We start from the raw sequence: 18903 nt of genomic DNA, 5'->3' as shown, positions 1-18903 counted from the left end.
CACTGCCTAGGGACCTCAGAGAAACAACCCAGGAGCAAAGCAAAGCAACTTAGTTCAGATATGACCCCTCCAGGGCCTCAAACCACAGCGAGGTCTGGCTCCCTCCTTGTCTTTTTGTTGAAAATAATAGCACAGACGATTAATAAGGAAATAGCCTTAATTAATGATTAACTTGACCCCCCCCCTTTTTTTGTACAGGGACAGAAATTCTTTCCAAGTCAATTCGAATTATATTCGCCACCTTAGGAGTGTGCATATTTTATGCATTTGGCTTCATGGTGCTGCCTCTGTTTGCATACTTCATCAGAGACTGGAGGATGCTGCTGCTGGCACTCACTGTGCCAGGGGTGCTGTGTGGAGCTCTCTGGTGGTGAGTGTGGCCCAGCCCCTTGGGCTGCCTATCTGTGGGGTGGCTTCTGTCTCATGTCCAGTAGAGGGCAGCAGTAGCTCCCCAAATCCCCATCCTAGATCCCAGAAAAACGTAGTAAATATTAATTTATAAATCAGGTCAGAAAGACTCTCCATACTAAGAAAAGCCAAAACAACACAGAATCCCAACTCACAGCCTGCTTGTCCTCTGTCAGGTTCTAGGTTGAAGTAAGAATTTGCTGCAAGCAGATAGGGGCCAACCTAACCTCTGGAAATTCTCAAATCCCAGGGTAAGACAACAAGGCCTGTGCTGTAGCTGCTTGATGCTGAGGCCCCAGGCATGGGTGTTGGGAGGTAAAGAAAGGAAGAATTCCAGATGTGAGCTTCCATGAGTAGCTAGGAGTGCAGGCTCCAGAAGCAACTCCAAGAGAGGGGCATTGGGCAGGCAGAGCATAGGCCAATCTAAGCGATGGCACCTGACAGAGGAACCAGGCAAGAATCCCTCCTTTCAATAGACTAGACTAAGGTGAGATCCTCATCCATGTACAATGGCGAGAACCATGAAGAATAGTGGGAGAAGTTGCAATGCATCATGGCTCCTGATTAGGACAAAGGAGAGAGGGCTACCTGGTCACAAAGATGAGGAAAATATCCACTGACACTCCATACACCACTGCTCCAGCCTTGAGAACCAGCTGTTTTGTGTAAAGAGACTGACGAGACTGTGACTAAATCACAGATGGAGTGAGGACGGAATGAGGTTAAGTGATCGCTACAGGAGTGTCTGTGGGACAGGGTAAAGATAGCAGGATCTGGGTGTGCCTCACTCTCAGCAGGAAGCAAGCACCAGGAGCCCATCTTGTGCTTGTCTCCTGAAAGCCCAGAAGGGGGCACTGATGGGGGAAGTCCTTCTGTGAATATGTTGTCTTATTGGTTTATTAAATAAAGCACATTGGCCAATAGGGAAGCAAGATAGGTAGGACTAAGAGTTGAGAAGGATTCTGGGAAACAGAGGCACAGTCAGTCATAATGTAGGACTCAGGAGAAGTAAGAGGTCCCGACCCCTTTCTCCGGTAAAAGAAGATCACGTGGAAATACTCAGATTAGCAGTTATGGGTTAATAATTAAGTCAGAGCTAGCCAATAAGAAACCAAGCAAATGGCCAACAGGTTCATAATTAATATAGCGTCCTGTGTGTTTATTTGGGACTGATACAGCTCTGGGACCAGGCTGACAGGTAGAATGCAGGTTACAGGGCACCACTACTGCAGACAGGCAGGTACCAGCCAGATGGGGATCCCCTGGGGATGTACAGGCTGCTTCAACTTTTTCTCATGCAGTTGGTGTTCAGCAGCATCATACCTCAGGTGGTCACTGAGCTATGGACACCTTATGAACACCTGACTCTGCACACACTTACCTCTGCATCTGAAACCTCATTTCCCATCTGTAGTTAAGCATGCCCAGCCTCTGGGAGAGCAAATGAACAGGGGGCCTCACTAGATTGTACTTGTACTCCCAGGTTTATTCCTGAGTCTCCCCGATGGCTCATCTCTCAAGGCCGAATTAAAGAGGCAGAGGTGATCATTCGCAGAGCTGCCAAAACCAATGGGATTGTTGCACCTTCCACTATCTTTGATCCAAATGAGGTAAGTACCATGTGGAAGCTGGTGGAAGACTCACACTGGTCATTTAGGTCCATAGCATACAGCACAGCTCACAAGAACCCAGCCCTTACTCTACCCAAACCCCAGCCATCCTTAGGCAAGGTCTGTTTACAGTGCAGAAGTTAAAGGAATGGAGAGATGATTCAGTCTATAAAGTGTTTGCCATGCAAGCATGAGGACCTCAGTCCAGGACCCAACAAGCAACCAAAAAGCCAGGCATGGCAGAGTGTGCCCCTAATCCCAGCACTAGGGCAGCAGGGTCAGAAGGATCCCAGGGGCTTATTGTCCAGCCAGCTAACCAGTCAATGAGAGATCCTGTCCCCAATTTAAGGTAGAAAAGTGACTGAAGATGATGTCTTAGGTCAACCTCTAGCCTACATATACACACACATTACTGTGGTGTACACAGGTATACACACATGAACAGGAATACACACAAACCTCAGAGCATGAAAAGTGGGTTCCAACTACCTATTCTCTCCCATGAATTTTTTCCCCTTCTTTTCTTTTCTTTTTCTTTTTTCTTTTTTGTTTTTGTTTTTGTTGTTGTTTTGGACAGGGTTTCTCTGTAGCTTTGTAGGCTTTCCTGGAACTCGCTCTGTACACTAAGCTTGAACTCACAGAGATCCGCCTGTCTCTGTCTCTCAAGTGATGGAATCAAAGGTGTGCACCACCACCACCACCACCACCACCACCACCACCACCAGCTGCTAACATATTTTTAACAATTCCTTTTTTTTTTTTGTAAGAGTCTCACTATATATATCCCTAGCTGGTCTGGAAATCTCTGTGTAACTCAGACTCACAAAGATCTGTCTCTGCCTCCCTAGGTCTAAGATTATTACTTTTAATAGCAAAGACCCTTCATGGGAAATAGCCTTTTATCAACTTTAGCATTTTTGGAAGTCATTGTTTCTTATGCCTCTGGGATTATCATCTGAAGATTATTGGAACACAGGTAGATTTGCACTCATCAGGGTTCTGTCTCTTTTCACTCTCAGTTAATTGTTTCCCATCATCCTGCAACCAGATTCTTTCTGATAGCCACCTCTTCCCTGTTCTTAGGTACTCTGAGTTCTTGCTTCCTGTTCCTTTCCTTTCCTTCTTCAGTAGCAGGCAGTTTTCTTCAGATTCATGAAGTTAGACACTACCGTGTTGGCAGACAGGATCTTGAGTACGTGCCTGGTTTGAGAAGACAAGGGTCAAGGACAACTGCCCGCAGCCATGCTCAAGTGTGAGCAGCAGACATGTTAGATGCTCTGGGTTCGTGATGAGGACTTGGGGCTTGTGAGAGAGGAAGCAGTTGTTATAAGTAGTTGAGAAGCTGTTGGCCACCAACAGCCCTGCTGGCGTCTCCCTTAAGTGGTGGCCCAGCAGCAGCAGTCACTCGGCATGCTCTAGAAGGACTCTGAAGCACAGAAGTCAGGGCTGGAATGTGACTGGGCATTTTAAGTGAGGTGGCTTTGGTGGCATTTAAGTAAGGGGTCAGTCTGGGTGAACCCATAGCCTCATTGGCATCACTGAGGAAATGAGGGTATTCCAGGATTTCTCTGAATTCCAGATTGATCTTTTTGCTAAACTGATGGGTTAAAAACAAGCTCCTAAGCTGAGTTAGCTAAGAAAGAGCATCAGTGTGTTTAGACATGTGGTTTAGTGATGGCCTTGGGCCTGTGGAATCTCATAGGAAGTTACTCTGGGTGAAGGACGGGTCAGTTTTCCTGTTTTCAATTTGAATATTTTTCTCCTGGAAGTAGACCAATAATAACACAGTGTGAGAACTCAAAACATTCATTCCACTTAAATATAAATTTAGCAAAAATTCACAGTCATTTTTTTTCCTCTGACCAAGAGGGCAGGGAGTCAGCCTTGCATAGGAATTCTCAAAGGCTTCCCTGAAAAGTGTAGTGAGGATGGGCAGGGAGATGCAGTGAAGTGGCTGTCACCTAGACCTCTGAAAAGTGTGGTGAGGATGGGCAGGGAGATGCAGTGAAGTGGCTGTCACCTAGACCTCTGCAATTGCTGGATACCTCTCATTATCCCTAATTGTCCTTCATTCCCTTTTGTCATTGACTGAGCCTGCAGGGGGCCTTGAACATCAAAAGTCACTGTACTGTATTTTCTTTTTTTTTTAAGATTTATTTATTTATTACACATACAGTGTTCAGCCAGGAGAGGGCACCAGATTGAATTGTAGATGGTTGTGAGCCACCATGTGGTTGCTGGGAATTGAACTCAGGACCTCTGAAAGAGCAGTCAGTGCTCTTAACCTCTGAGCCATCTCTCCAGCCCCCACTGTACTGTATTTTCAAGGAAGAACCTTAAAATGCTCCCTAACTTTTGAGAAGTAGATAATGAAAATGATGGGTTCCAGGTGGTCTCCAGCTTTTTCTCCTTCTATTACATTAACTATATTATTCTTGCAGTTACAAGACCTAAATTCCAAGAAGCCTCAGTCACACCACATTTATGATCTGATCCGAACCCGGAATATCAGGATCCTCACCATCATGTCTATAATCCTGTGGTGCGTAAGTGAGACCTGCCTGAGCCTTACCCACTCTCAGGACACTTTCTACAAACATGCTCAGACCAAAGCTGAAAACCTCTGCCTTCACATGATGCAAGGGTTGTTCTTGTGATAGATAGCAGCCACAGGGACATAACAGCTCTTATGTAATGGAAACCCAGAAAAGGAGAAAATGATCATAGAGGGAATCCCACAGGTTCTTGCTTAGTTGTTCCTGTCCTTTGTCCTCTCCCTCAGTAGATTATCTGTGGTAGATAGCCTGACAGAAACTCTAATGTGCTCATGGAGACAGAGGGAGCTCCTCTACAGTGGAGCCATGTTGTCTATCATTTGCACACGCCCCCTGCACCCACCCCCCATGCCTGGCTGTTTCCTCTTAAAAGTGTTCTCTGTTGAGGACCCACACTCTCTGGCTAGGACAGAGGGGATTTGAGGAAGGGTCTCAGTGAAGACACTTTATCCTTTAGGTTCCAGATGCTAAGAGCTTTCTGGAAACATGAAAGTGGAATATGGCCCTTCTGGGATGTTCGTAGACTGCCCTAAAGTCAAGGTCATAGCCTGGATGTTTTCTCCAGGTTTTTTCCCACAAGGTGTTGCAATTATCAGGAAGGAATCTCTGAGTTACCAGGGGAAAGGGAACAAGGTTGAGTGCTTGCATAGCTTCTGCCAGACCCTTGGGGTATCAGAGATCCCTGACTCCACCGGATGAATGTGAGAAGATGGTGAGAAGGGTAGACTTCACCTCAGAGTCTTTGCTAAAAGGCTCAGCCAGCTTTGGAGCAGTAAGCTAGTCTGTTTCCTGGTTTGGGATAGGGTTGGTCTGTGAGTCACCCATTTCCAAGGAATTGTCCAGGATGCCTTAAAGGCAGTGGGGTACACCTGAATCTGCCTCAAGACAGGGCGAGCATGGAGACTGTACCTCAGACTTCAAGCCTGGAACATTTTACCCACTCTGAATCAGTCACACTCTAATCATGCTCTGGAGTTTCCTGGGGCTTGTGAGCCTACTCTCTTCCTTCACCATACCAACTGTGTTTTCAATCTGTGCATGAGTCAAAGACTGTCTGGTGCCAAAGGGTATAGCTCATCAACAGAGAAACCTATTAGGATCCGAGCCAGGCATGGGAGTGGTGAGTGAGGGACAGTGAGGCCTCACCATTGGGAGCTCCCTGTTGGAGAGCACAGTGGGGTTGCTGTCAGCCTCTCCCTGGCTGATTAAAGATAGTTCACCGATGGTCCTTCTCCAAATGTTTGAACTGTGTTTTGTCTTAATCCTTCACTTCTGTCGCACCTTACCCAGTCTCATTCTCTAGCTCCTCTTACATTTGCTGTGTTTGGAGAAGCATATAGAGCAGGGAATTGGGCTTTAGCAAATGCTTGAGTAGGATTTTAATGTTGAAATACAGGTTTGGACCTTCCCCCTACTGATGAAGTCAGTGTAAACCATGTAAACTCTTTTGATGAGATACTTTTTTATGGAATGTTCTGAAGGTATACTAACAAAGGATTTAAACTAGTGGCTGGGGCTACAGAAAGTTACTACTTTTGTAGTAGGAAGCACAGGGTAAAATCTACTACTACCCGCCCATTCCCTGCATCAAGAGCAGTTCAGAACTTGTCAAGATGAGTTTTCTCAAGGTGTGTGGGTCTGGAGAGATAGGTACTGCTTCTGCAGCTCTCTTCTGTCCCCTGTTGCAGGCTGACCATATCAGTGGGCTATTTTGGACTTTCTCTTGACACTCCCAACTTGCATGGGGACATCTATGTGAACAGCTTCTTTTCGGCGGCTGTTGAAGTCCCAGCCTATGTGATGGCCTGGCTGTTGCTGCAGTACTTGCCCCGGAGATATTCCATCTCTGCTGCCCTCTTCCTGGGCGGCAGTGTCCTTCTCTTCCTGCAGCTGGTGCCTTCAGGTATGGACGTTGTTTATTTGCAGACCTACGTCTTCATTGTGTCACAGCCTAGAACCAGACTGTTTACAAAGAGAACACAGTCAGGCCTATCCTGTCTGTGCTGCATGTGTGTGCACTGCCTGTCTTAAAAACCAAGAGATGATGTCTCTCAAAAAAATGGGGATGTGGGGGATCTTCATAGCCTGGGCTTTGTGAGGGTGAAGAAAGCATTGGGCTTGATGGTTAATTATACCCTTGACCCAAGTTAACGTGTTCATATCTGGTTTCCTCTATAGAATAAAGAGGAAGAAGGAGAGTCATTCCCCCAGTAGTTCTGTCTTTATTTACTTTTTTTTAAATGTATATTTATTTATTTGGTTTTACGAGACAGGGTTTCTCTGTATTGTTTTGGAGGCTGTCAGTCCAGCCTGGCCTCGAACTCACAGAGATTTGCCTGCCTCTGCCTCCCGAGTGCTGGGATTAAAGACATGCGCCACCACTGCCCGGCTCTGTCTTTATTTATTCAAGCAATAGCTTAAGTGAGTCTTAATGGACACTCTTTCTAGTAGAGAAGAGCCAGGCAGTGGTGGCACACCTTTAATCCTAGCACTCGGGAGGCAGAGGCAGGTAGATCTCTGAGTTTGAAGACAGCCTAGTCTACAGAGCTAGTTCCAGGACAGCTAGGGCTATTACACAGAGAAATCCTGTCTTGAAACGGGGGGGGGGGGCAGGCAAACAGAGACAGAGAGAGAAACAGAGACAGACAGAGAGAGAGAGAGAGAGAGAGAGAGAGAAGAGAAGCAAGTTAATATATGGTTGTTAATCTTGAGATGTTGTTACCTTCTGTGAATAGAAAGAAAGGACATTAGAACTCATCCAAGTAGAGCTCATCTAAAGAGCAGTCATGATAACATCCTGAGCAAAGGTATTCAGCAGAATTTAAATGAGATAACAGAACACCATAAGTAAGTCAGGGAGTGCAGGGCAGTGGTAGCACATGCCTTTAATCCCAGCACTTGGGAGGTGGATGCAGGAGAATGAGATGTTCAAGCTCATCTTTGGCTGTCTGGGGAGTCTGAGGCCAATCTATGTTATATGAGACCCTATTTAAAAATAAATATATAAAAACAATGTTCTGGCAGGTAGTGAGCCCAGTTTGCTTCTTTTATGAACTAGTGATTCATAAAAGAAAGAGAAGAACAGTCTCAGAGGCTATGGAAAGGACTAATAGACAGGAGGAACCCTTTCTGACAACCTGTGGAACAGATGACAAGCCTTATTTGTCCATCACTTGCCAGAATCATCCATACCCCTGTGGCTTTTGGAACCTCTGGTGGTTACTTTGAGGACTGTGATACTCTGCACAGGAACAGCCCCTTTTGTAGCAGAAGGAACCAGAGTAGAGAGACCATTGTGTCACTAGTTATACTCATTGGGCAGTGAAGTCAATTAGAGGATCATCCCTAAGTTCACATGGTTTATAGACTTTTTTCTCAATGACTTTACTACACTTATTTATTTGGAGAGGGAGACATGTATCCCAGCACACATGTAGACGTCAGAGGACAATGTGTAGGAAGTGGGAAGAGTCAGTTCTCTCCTTCCACTGTGGTCCTGGGAATCAAACTCAAGTTCTCAGGCTTGACTGAAAGTGCCCTTACCCACTGAGCCACCTCAATGCCCAGACTGTGAACTTCTTGAGTAGACTGCAAGCATGAACTAAGCTAGCAAACTCCCCCACTCATACAAGTCCTTGGTTAACTCCACAGTGCCCTCAGTATGAGGTTCTGGGGAAACAGCTCCTAACCCAGGATGACTTCTGGAAGGCAGGTAGATTGGGCTGAGGGGCACATACTGATTTAAGGGCCTCTAGATTTAAGAACACCATTACCCTCACATAGCTGAAGTGCCCAGTCTCCTTTTAGTAATCCCCTTAGAAAGAAATCTAAGCCATGATGTTTTCATTCAGTAGGAAGGTATAGAAACTGACCAATTCTCTCCAGCCCAAATCTGGGATAAAGTGAGTTCATTTTAGGCTGAAAGGGAAGAGAACTCCTCCAGGGCAACCCTTGCATTGGTCCCTCCTGCCTTTTCTATCCTTCCTTTGTCTCTCCAGAATTGTTTTATTTGTCTACTACCCTGGTGATGGTGGGCAAGTTTGGGATCACCTCTGCCTATTCCATGGTCTACGTGTACACAGCTGAGCTGTACCCCACTGTGGTGAGAAACATGGGTGTGGGGGTCAGCTCCACAGCATCCCGCCTTGGCAGCATCCTGTCTCCCTACTTTGTTTACCTTGGTGAGTACCATCGTGCACTGGTGCAGTAGATGAGACAGAAGCTCTAAGTAGCCTTAATGTGAGCTGGACACAAGCCGTATAGTTAGCAGGATGCATCCCTTACTGGGACCCTGACTGGAGAAGAAGGCACCCATTTCAAACGAAATATAACTCACAGACCAGCCAGATGAGGATAAGAAAGTGAGGCTTTCAATTTCAGTCTCCCCAGACTCTCCATCACAAACTACAATTTCTTCATCCTAAGAAATTCTTTAGGGAGACAGTGCTCTTTACTAGAGGAGATTCTTCTTAGAGTTAGGAGCATGAAGAGAACCTGTCCATTTAAGCGATCTGACTGGTAGACTGACAGTGACCGTGACTTATTTCATTCATTCAGTGTCTATATGGAGGTCAGAGGACAATTTAGGGGAGTCCTAAAATTAGTTCTTTCTTTACTACATGTGGTTCCTGGGGACTGAACTCAGGCCACCAGGCATAGCAGCAAGCACTTTTACAAGCTGAGTCATCTCCCTGGCCCCCATTTTACTTTTCAAGACAGTGGCTCTCTGAGTTGTTTGAACTGGGATTGAAATTGCTCTGTAGCCCCAGAAGCCAGTGTCCTGAGAGTAGCAAGTACTCTGAAAGCATGGTACGTGGCTCTAATGGGCTGCAGCACTTTGTCTAACTTGAATGCAAATCAAACTGGGACACAGCTGCAGAGGTGGACAGTTGCTTTACCCTGGACAAGGATCTTGTTTGCCTTGGGAACCCTGCAGCTTGGTGTCTCTGCTCCCCTATACATTTCCCTTGTCCATTGTGGACACTGCTGGACCTCTGGGTACACCTGTGCTGGGACTGCGTTCTAAGACTCTTTAGATGCCAGACTTCACTCTAGCAGCCCAGGCTTTGGGAAACACTGAGACCAACAGGAAGGTGAGTCCTATATAGAATCCTATATAGGGCAAGAATGAAACCATCTCTCACTGTAACCTGGGTCCTCTGTTTGACTACAGGTGCCTATGACCGCTACCTGCCTTACATCCTCATGGGAAGTCTGACCATCCTGACAGCTATCCTTACCTTGTTCTTCCCAGAGAGCTTTGGTGTCCCTCTCCCAGACACCATCGACCAAATGCTAAGGATCAAAGGGTAAGAGACCTTCCTCCTAACACTAGGGATGTTCTCAATCTGGGTCTGGCCAGGTCTTAGGGGTCTATACCTTAAAGTAGTGCTCCCTGCACACTGTCTTACAAATAACTGGGCTGCTTTAACTATGGTGCTATGAGAGCATTGGCCTAATGTGTGAACAGCTGTCCATGTGCATGGCCATGAAAGCAGCAGCTCTAGTTTACTGCAAAGACTACAGGAAACTTCAGAATCTGTTGTGTCCTTGTTTTTCTCCAGATCTGGCTTGTTTTGACACTGATAGGCATCTTTATATGATTTGTAAGTAACATTGTTTTGTTTGTTTTAATAGAATAAAACAATGGCAAAGCCAAAACCAAACAAGGATGATAAAGGATGGTGAAGAAAGCCCAACAGTCCTAAAAAGCACAGCCTTTTAACCCTCCAGAAGATGAAAGACTAAGCAGACAACCTGCATGTTGTCAGAAACGCTGTCAATGACCAGGGGCTTTTCTGTTCTGCTGACCTTGTGTCTAATGTGCTCATGGATTGCTGCGTCTGTCCTGGAGAGCCACCTTCCTCTAGGGACATCAAGACTAACCACAGACAGCTTGCACATCCATTCCAGTGGTGGCCTTGGCCCTTCCAAAGAAGTTAATGAGTTTCTTAAACAAGTGGGACTTAGAAGACTGTGTGAAACAACTGTAGACTTGCTTTGCTATTTTAGAAGACTGGTAAGGTTGCACAGATAGAACTGCAGGTCTGTTTTTCCCTCCTCTCCCTAACTGCAAACTCACAGGAAATGGAATAGATGTCACTTAGTGGCAGTGTGCTTGGCTAGGATGCACAGGGCCCTGAGATCCATACTAAGAACCAGAAGGAAACAAACAACACTTCTTCGGAGAAGATTAATGATTCCATGAAGAGTTTGATTTCTCATCTTTTCTAAGTGACAAAAATCCTTGCTGTGATTGTTTTACCTCACCACAGAAGACCACAAGACCTAGGGAACCATAGAGGACATGAAGGTGGAAACAGGTATGTAAGTCAGCAGTGTGTGGATTGTGGCTGCTCAGTCCCACAGCCAGGAGTGCTGTGTGTGTCTGGTCAGAGTCCCGGGCTTGTCCAGGCGGTGAGAAATCACTGTTGAGGCCAAGGCTGGTCTTGCGCTGATGTGTAGACCAGACACTTAGCTGTGTCTTGAAGGGAATGTATGGGTGACACAATGTCCCTTCCTTCTCTCAGCACTGCCATGGGGCTTTGTTTTGCTTGTCGTCTGTTGTATCTTCAGCAGAGACTTGGGAACAGTGTTTCTCAGCCTGGAATTACCCTGGCTGGGGTGCAGTTGCCACCATGGAAGAGAAATTGCCCTTCCCAGCCTTAGCCACTATTACTGCTCTGAGTGTCCAAAACAACACTATGCTTGTTCCTTTTACGATGTATAATCATGGGGAAAATTACAAGAAAGAAATGTAAATTGTGTTCACAGTCTCTCAGAGTTGCTGACTGCAGTCTTGTTACATCAGCAGGTGTTTTGTGTTCAGTGTGATTGTCTGTTCTTCTGATTATGTTGCCATGGTACTCCTAAAGCATACGATTCACTTTAAAAAAGAATGTATTTTGGGAAAGCTACTGAAGTGCCTTGGGCAATGAAATGTTTTAATAAACAATGATTTTTTAAAATAAAAACAAGTAACTGCAATCTTTCTTCTTAGTGTTTGGTGGGTCCTTGCCATGCTAGCATGTAACTCTTCTCTAAGCTAACTGTAGCAGTGATTCAGGGTTAAGATTTAACCAGCACTATACTATATAGTAGGCATCTACCCAATTGACCATGAATTGCATCAGCCTGGGTCTTCCTGAATACAACCTGAACTTGTACAGTTTCACATTCTACCTGGGAATAAGACACTGAGGAGCAGGAATGCAGAATGGGAAAAGTGGGAGGCCTGGTCCTAGGGTGTCTTAGTGGGTGCATTGGGCAGCACCACTGAAAAAGTCCTGCAATAGCTTGAGTCTCTGAGGGAGCCTGGGAGACGCATCTCAAAACTATCTGCACCATGGAGAAAAGAGGGGAGCAATTGCCTATCATCACCCATTCAAAAAAACAACACGGGTGTCTGTTCCCTACACTTCCAGCTTACACAGGCAAGAGTCACAAGCAGATTCTGTCTCTTGGATGGAAAGCAGGAAGCTATACACTGCAGACCCAAGTGAGGTCCCTCAGGTTGCACCTCATCAAGGCTGGCCAGAGACTGCTTGAACTTGCCCTTGGAGCTACTGAGTAAGGGCTAGGGCAGAGAACATTGAGCTGGAGTGGTGCACAAGACACACATGTTGTACATGTTGATGAACAGTGTTTCCCAAGGTGATCTGTGCTGCAAAGTATGAATGGACCTAAGTCCAAAGCTCAGCTGTTGGTTGGACAACTGAAGGGCATGTCACATGACCAGCAGGGATCTCTGGCTCAGGCGTAATACACAGCAGCATATTTGGAAGATTCAGTCGGTTTCCCTCAACCCAGGTGCTGAGCAGGGTTCCTGGTGACATGCCTCCTCAGGAGCCCCAGATTATAACTGCAGTTCTCCCCGCCATTTCTCCTGCTGTGAGTAAACAGTTCCTACCCTGACTTTTATTCTTGGTGTCTGGTTCCAAACATCCATGGCCTAAACGCTGCCCAAATACCTTGAGCTCAGGGATGGGAGGGCATGACACGACATGGGACATGGGGACAGGACATGGGGAAGGGACAGGACAGGACAGCCCAAGCCCTTCTTCTGAAAGCCCTTACTCTCTGCACAAGCCTGCTATACTTATATAGCCTGTTTCCGTTGAAGCGATGATTTCAGGAGGACCATCTTCAGGAGAGAGGCATGTGAGTGACGAGGCTATGAATGTCTGTGGTCACTAGGAGCTGGCATACACACAGACATGAGGAATGAGAAAATATGGAGAACAAATTCTTTGGAAAACAACCACAATCTCTCCACAATTCAAGGTGAAAGCAAGGATCCCTGTATGGTAGTGCACATCTGCTATCCCAGAATTGCAGATGCTGGAACAGGCTCATAATAGGTTCAATCTGATCTCCTTCTGACCTCCACAGGCAACAGGCAAACAGGCATGTATGTGGTGCACATACATGCATGCAGACAAATACTCATATGTCAAATTAAATTTTTTTTTGGTTTTAGTTTTTGATTTTGGGTTTTTTAGTTTTGGGTTTTTTGTTTTTGTGTTTTGGTTTGTTTTTTTTGTTGTTGTTGTTGTTTTGTTTGTTTGTTTGTTTGTCCAGACAGGGTTTTGCTGTATAACAGTCTTGGTTGTCCTGGAACTTGCTCTGTAGACCAGGCTGGCCTGGAACTCACAGAGATCCACCTGCCTCTGCTTCCTAAGTGCTGGAATTAAAGGTGTTAGGCAACATTGTCTGACTTTGTTGTTTTTTGAGACAGGGTCTCTCTATATAGTTGTGGCTATCCTAGTACTCACTATATAAACCAGGCTGGTCTTGAACTCACAGAAGTCTGCCTGCCTCTGCCTCCCTAGTGCTGAGATTAAAGGTATGAATCACTATGCCCACCCCAAAAATTAAATTTAATGAGACAACATTTAGAAGAAAAATCATTCATCTGAAATGCTTGATAATAGTAAATTTGTGTTGACAATAGCAACACTACTCTTTTTCCTCCTTACCTGTCTCAACATAATGGTTGATTCCGGGGCAATTAGTCCACCATTACCTGGTCATTCTCTCCCTTTACCTTTATATAGATTCTAGAGATCAATTTCAGGTACCCAGGATTCCAAAACAAGAGACTTTACCCACTGAGTTGTCTCATTGATCCTTGGTAAATACTTTAGTAATTTATCCCTTAATGAGAAAACTGTTAGAAAAATGTTTCTGTGTGTGCTTGTGTTTTCTTAAGATTGAAGCAAAGGCCTAGAGCTTGCTGTGCAGGTTCCTTTATAGGGACCATGCCCCTACTCCTAAAAATTGATACATAGATATTTTTATATTAAATATATATTAAATAAATTAATTACAAATATTTTTAATTCTTCATGTAACCCAAATGTATTGTCTTTGCTTTTCATACAGCTCTGGATGATAGAAAAGCTTTATAAGCTAAAACAAATTTCAGGAGAAACCATAAATCAAAATTTATAAAGATTAGCCGGGCATTGGTGGCGCACGCCTTTAATCCCAGCACTCGGGAGGCAGAGGCAGGTGGATCTCTGTGAGTTCGAGGCCAGCCTGGTCTACAGAGCGAGTTCCAGGACAGCCTCCAAAGCCACAGAGAAACCCTGTCTCGAAAAACCAAAAAAAAAATTTATAAAGATTAGATTAGAAGCCTCCCCAAAGTTAGGATTGAGGAAGAGTTTTGTTTCTGTCTTTTCTTGAAAACAAAGACAACCATCTTGAAGAATTTAAGATCTTTGGACAAATAAACATCCAAAGAAGAAGGGAGAACAACCTGGAAAAAAATTACCAAGAAAAGAAATAATCTGACCTAATGTGATCTCTGAAGTCTCCAAAAAAGAAGATGGAATCCCAGCTGGGTGGTGGTAGAGCACACCTTTAATCCCACCACTTTGGAGGCAGAGGCAGGCTGATCTCAGTGGATCTGAGGTCAGCCTGATCTACAAAGCGAGTTTCAAGACTGTTAAAACAGAGAAACCCTGTCTCAAAAAACAAACCAAACAAACAAAAGAAAAACAAAGAAAGAAAGAAAATGGAATCCTACAACAATTTCACCAGGACTATGACAATACCATTAACATGAACAACTCCAGCTAAAGATCAACTTTGGACTGCAAAGTATTCAGAACAATTTCAGGGAGGCTAGCTAAGATGATTCAGCCTCACAGACTACTCAAGCCAGGACTTGAGACAAGCCCTGCACTTTCCCATTATGTAGAGACTGAACAAAAATGATACAGCTTGACAGATAACCCAAATTTTTCTGTTCAGGATCCCCTAAAGATGCCGTCATCCCCAGACAGCAGGACATAACCTTAAGAACACAATGCCCACATTTCCAAGAGGTGGGGTGGGTGGTTTTTGGTCACTCTTTGGCTTATGGATATTTGTCATTGTTTAGGAGGATTGGTCACAAAATGCTGTTGGTTACGGTCAGGAAGAAAGTTGATTCTAGATTTTTGTCTTTTATAAAAAAAGACTACAGATATGATAGGATAAAAAGGGTAGATTATTGAATCTACTCTGAAAAGAAAAAAGAGAGGATATAGACATAAGATGAAAAGGTAGATTATTGAATCTACTTTTAAAAAGCAACTACTAGTTTTAAATATCTTACATTGATTTGGATTTTGTATAGTGTATACCAGTTCTGAATACTGATACAAATTTGAGATTAATTTGGTTAAACATACCGTACATATGTTTCTAATCTTGTTCAAGGTATTTTACCTATACAGCCCATTTAACAATGTAATGCAAATTTCTAGTTCTTACAAGTTATTATTACCAACTACATGGGGATAATAATAAGGAAATGCAGGTTAGTAATTAGTGACCTATTACAATCAAACTTGTAGTTATATTAGGCATGTTATCAAGGTCAAACACATATATTTTAGATAGGTCATCTTCACACACTTCAGAGATTTACAGAATATGGCATTAAAGATGTTTTAATAACATAGGTTCTTTTCTTTTTTATGACAATGAGACATGTCTACTCCTGGCAGTACCAATCTATTTCAGAGAAGATGATGAGGATCTAAGAAATTCCACATGGAGTTTACTTTCTCTGTGGCAAAAGTTGGCCACTGGGCAAGAAAGTGCCGTTGCCTCAACTGCTAACAGTATGCTGTCCAAAATGGACAAACAGGACACAAAGAGAGTGACTACAAACTTTGCCACGACAAGGAGGGACAGTCCTTCAGAAAATCATGTTTCACAAAAAAAAAAAAATCTGTTAGATATGCTAGGGCTGTAGGCTGAAGAGGGATGCCCCAACACTGCAGAAGAACCTTGGGTGGCTGTCCAGGCAGCCAGCTGTTTCTGTCATTTCTCACATTTTGGGGAAATTGCTTGCTTGGGCTTCCTGTTTACTCAATATTATTTCCTTCCCAGGTCTCTAAGGAAGTTTAAGACTAAATGGCTATAGTTTTCCTTGTTTACCAGACTCAGAAAGGAAACTCACTAAAGAAATATAGAGTACATAAAGTTGAGAAACATAAAAAGATAATTTGATAATGCAAATTAGAATAGAAAATAAATTAGGTACAAGACTTTGGACTCATCAAGATAGAATAGATAACGGAATATTTTCTTTAAATTTGTTAAATGCAAATGGAATAGACACTGTTGAAGAACTTATTACTTATATATATTGGATGTACTTACTGTGTGTATTTTTTCTTATGTTAGTTATAGCTGCCTTCTTTTTTGTACTAGACAAAAAAGGGGAATTGTGGTGATATATTATTTATGATTGCCTGAAGTATCAGAAAGCAAAGCCAGCCACACTAGTTAGAAGCTAGGCACTTGTGGCACACACCTTTAATCCCAGGACTCAGAAAACAGGCAGATGGATCTCTGAGTTCAAGGCCACTCTGGTCTACACAAGAGTGAAGAGTAACAGAGCTCACGCCTTTGATCCCAGCACTGGGGATGTGGAGAAAGGAGGATATGGTTGGTCAGAAGAAAGGAATATAAGGAGGAGGAGACAGGAATTCAGAGCTTTTGCCTCTGAGGATTCCTGGAGACAGGATTGCCATTTCAGCTTGGTAGAGGTAGACCTACTGGCTTGGCCGCTTTGTTTCTCTGATCTTCGGCTTGAAGCTTGAACCCAATATCTGACTCTGGGTTTTTATTATTCATGTTACATATTTATTATTTACATTACATAAAGAGGAACAAAAGAAGCCTACGCCAGGGAAGACTAAGGTCTGGATGCAGATCTGACGCCGAGAAGGGAGTGAGTGGGAAGGAAGGAAGCTGAAGTTGGAAGAGCCGCAGGCAGCAGGGCAGAAGCATGGGCTACACTCACAGGAAGCCTGAGAATTCAGATCTGATGGGGAGGCAAGTTCCACCTGCTAGTTTTCTTCACTGATTGTTGCATTTCCTGCCTAAAACCTAGAAGGGGCTGTGACTGTCATCCTCATCCCACAGGGGAAGAATCTAAGGCTAGTTAAATACTGTGTCCCAAATCCATCAGACACAAGATTAGGGCCTGGCCAATAGGTATTGATAGAAAGCACTTGGACCATGGAGTCTAAACCTTATGCCTGTTTCCAGTTTTTTAATCACATGAACAATCCTCATTTCCCCTTGTTATTGATAAGGCCAGGACCTAAGCCATGACAGTGAGGTGGGCATCACTTAGACCACGGAGTCCAAACCTTAGACTTGACATGTTTCAGTTTTTCTGATCACATGCAGGCTTTCCCTTTTCACCCAAGTGCTTTTGTACAGGTGTGCAAATGCAGGTCTTGATGGTCAATGCCACTATCTTCCTCAGTTGGTTCATCACCTAATTGTGTGTGTGTGTGATATATACATGTGTGTGGCTGTGCTATGCACATGTGAGTGTATGTTCCCACACACACACATGCACAAGTGTTGGCCACATGAAGGGGGGGTGTATTTGGGGCTGAAGGACAGCAGGAATGGCGGGACAGGAACCTCATCTTTAGCCACATGTTAAAGCTGAGGATCATTTCCTTTTTATTTTTTCAACATGTTGATTTATTTTGTGTGTTGGACCAAGCAAGCTTGTGCCACATGTACATATGGTCAGGCATCAACTTGTGGCAGCTGGTTCTCTCCTTCCACCATGTGAGCCTGGGGATTACACTCATAGCCTAAGGCTTGGTGGCAGTGCCTTGCCCTACTGAATCATCTTGCCAGCTCAGCTATTTTTATAGACAGGTTCCTCTCACTGAACCTAGACTCCACAGACTCAGATAGCTTGGTTAGCCAGTATACCCCAGAAATCCTCCTGTCTCAGCTTCCCTGATGCTGGGAATACAAGCATATTGCTTGTCCGGCTTTTTTTATGGAGCATTGGAGACTGAGTTCTGGTTCTCACGCTTGCAGGGCAAGCAAACTCTTCACTGACTAAATCATCTCCCTATCCCCTCACTGATTTGGTTCATGTCTATGTGGCAGATGAAGAATCTAGTTACTGGCCACTACCTAGGGCAACAAGAAACTTCTTTTAAAACTCTTAGAACTGCCGGGCGTTGGTGGCTCACGCCTTTAATCCCAGCACTCGGGAGGCAGAGGCAGGCGGATCTCTGTGAGTTCGAGGCCAGCCTGGTCTACAAAGTGAGTTCCAGGACAGCCTCCAAAGCCACAGAGAAACCCTGTCTCGAAAAAAACAAACAAACAAAAAAAAAAAAACAACAACAACAAAAAAAAAAAACTCTTAGAACGCCTTTACACCCAACACTCATGAGGCAGAGGATTTCTGTGAGTTCCAGGCCAGCCTAGTGTACAAGAGCTAGCTCCAGGCCTGCTAAGGCTACACAAAGAAACGCTGTCTCAAAAGACCAGAGACCACACACACACACACACACACACACACACCCCTAGAACTATTACACGGTTAACTCTTCACAGCTGTTCTCAACCTGTGGGTTGCAACCCCTTTGGCAAACCTCTATCTCCAAAAATATTTACCGTATGACTCATAACAGTAGCAGAATTACAGTTATGAAATAGCAACGAAAATAATTTTGTGATTGGGGTCTCCACAACACGAGGAATTGTATTAAAGGGTCCCAGTATTAGAAAGGTTGAGAACTACTTGGTACCTGAAGGTGAGTCACGTCTGTCTGCCCCAGCAAGGTGGGCTCCCTCAGTTTCAGTCACCCAGATCAGCACTGGCTGCCCCAGGCCAGACCAAAGCGTAGCCAGCGGTCAAGTCCAGCCCAGGGCACAGGGCGCTGAGTGGCGCTCAGCCGGGAGCGGGAGCGGTGACCCTGGCTGGCGCGTGGGCAGGTGTTCCGGCACTTGGCGGCAGCGCCCCTAAGAGATCACGGCTCCACCGCCGGCCGCGGGCGCAGTGAACG

The 18903-nt window shown here is 44.7% G+C and overlaps 1 protein-coding gene and 1 long non-coding RNA gene across 4 annotated transcripts in view; one reads left to right on the top strand and one right to left on the bottom strand.

Annotated features, from left to right (window-relative positions):
• Nucleotides 1-11560, top strand: part of LOC101842594 (solute carrier family 22 member 5) — a 31650-nt gene extending 20090 nt beyond the window's left edge. For all 3 annotated transcript variants that reach the window (XM_040748638.1, XM_040748640.1, XM_040748639.1), the window contains 7 exons: nucleotides 199-370; nucleotides 1892-2018; nucleotides 4460-4560; nucleotides 6262-6476; nucleotides 8572-8754; nucleotides 9747-9882; nucleotides 10211-11560. In XM_040748638.1, coding sequence (XP_040604572.1) covers nucleotides 199-370; nucleotides 1892-2018; nucleotides 4460-4560; nucleotides 6262-6476; nucleotides 8572-8754; nucleotides 9747-9882; nucleotides 10211-10298 — 1022 coding nt within the window. In that variant the 3' untranslated portion in view covers nucleotides 10299-11560. The remainder of the gene's footprint in view (nucleotides 1-198; nucleotides 371-1891; nucleotides 2019-4459; nucleotides 4561-6261; nucleotides 6477-8571; nucleotides 8755-9746; nucleotides 9883-10210) is intronic.
• On the bottom strand, nucleotides 6019-18900 carry LOC121141332. The gene is made up of 2 exons (XR_005878213.1): nucleotides 18646-18900; nucleotides 6019-6535 (listed from the first exon to the last, which is right to left on the bottom strand). It is a non-coding gene; the product is annotated as an uncharacterized LOC121141332 (long non-coding RNA).
• Between the last annotated feature and the right edge of the window lie 3 nt (nucleotides 18901-18903).

Source organism: Mesocricetus auratus, unplaced genomic scaffold (assembly GCF_017639785.1).
Source record: "Mesocricetus auratus isolate SY011 unplaced genomic scaffold, BCM_Maur_2.0 Super-Scaffold_100007, whole genome shotgun sequence".
NCBI lineage: Eukaryota > Metazoa > Chordata > Mammalia > Rodentia > Cricetidae > Mesocricetus > Mesocricetus auratus.
This window is presented reverse-complemented; position numbering and strand designations above follow the sequence as displayed.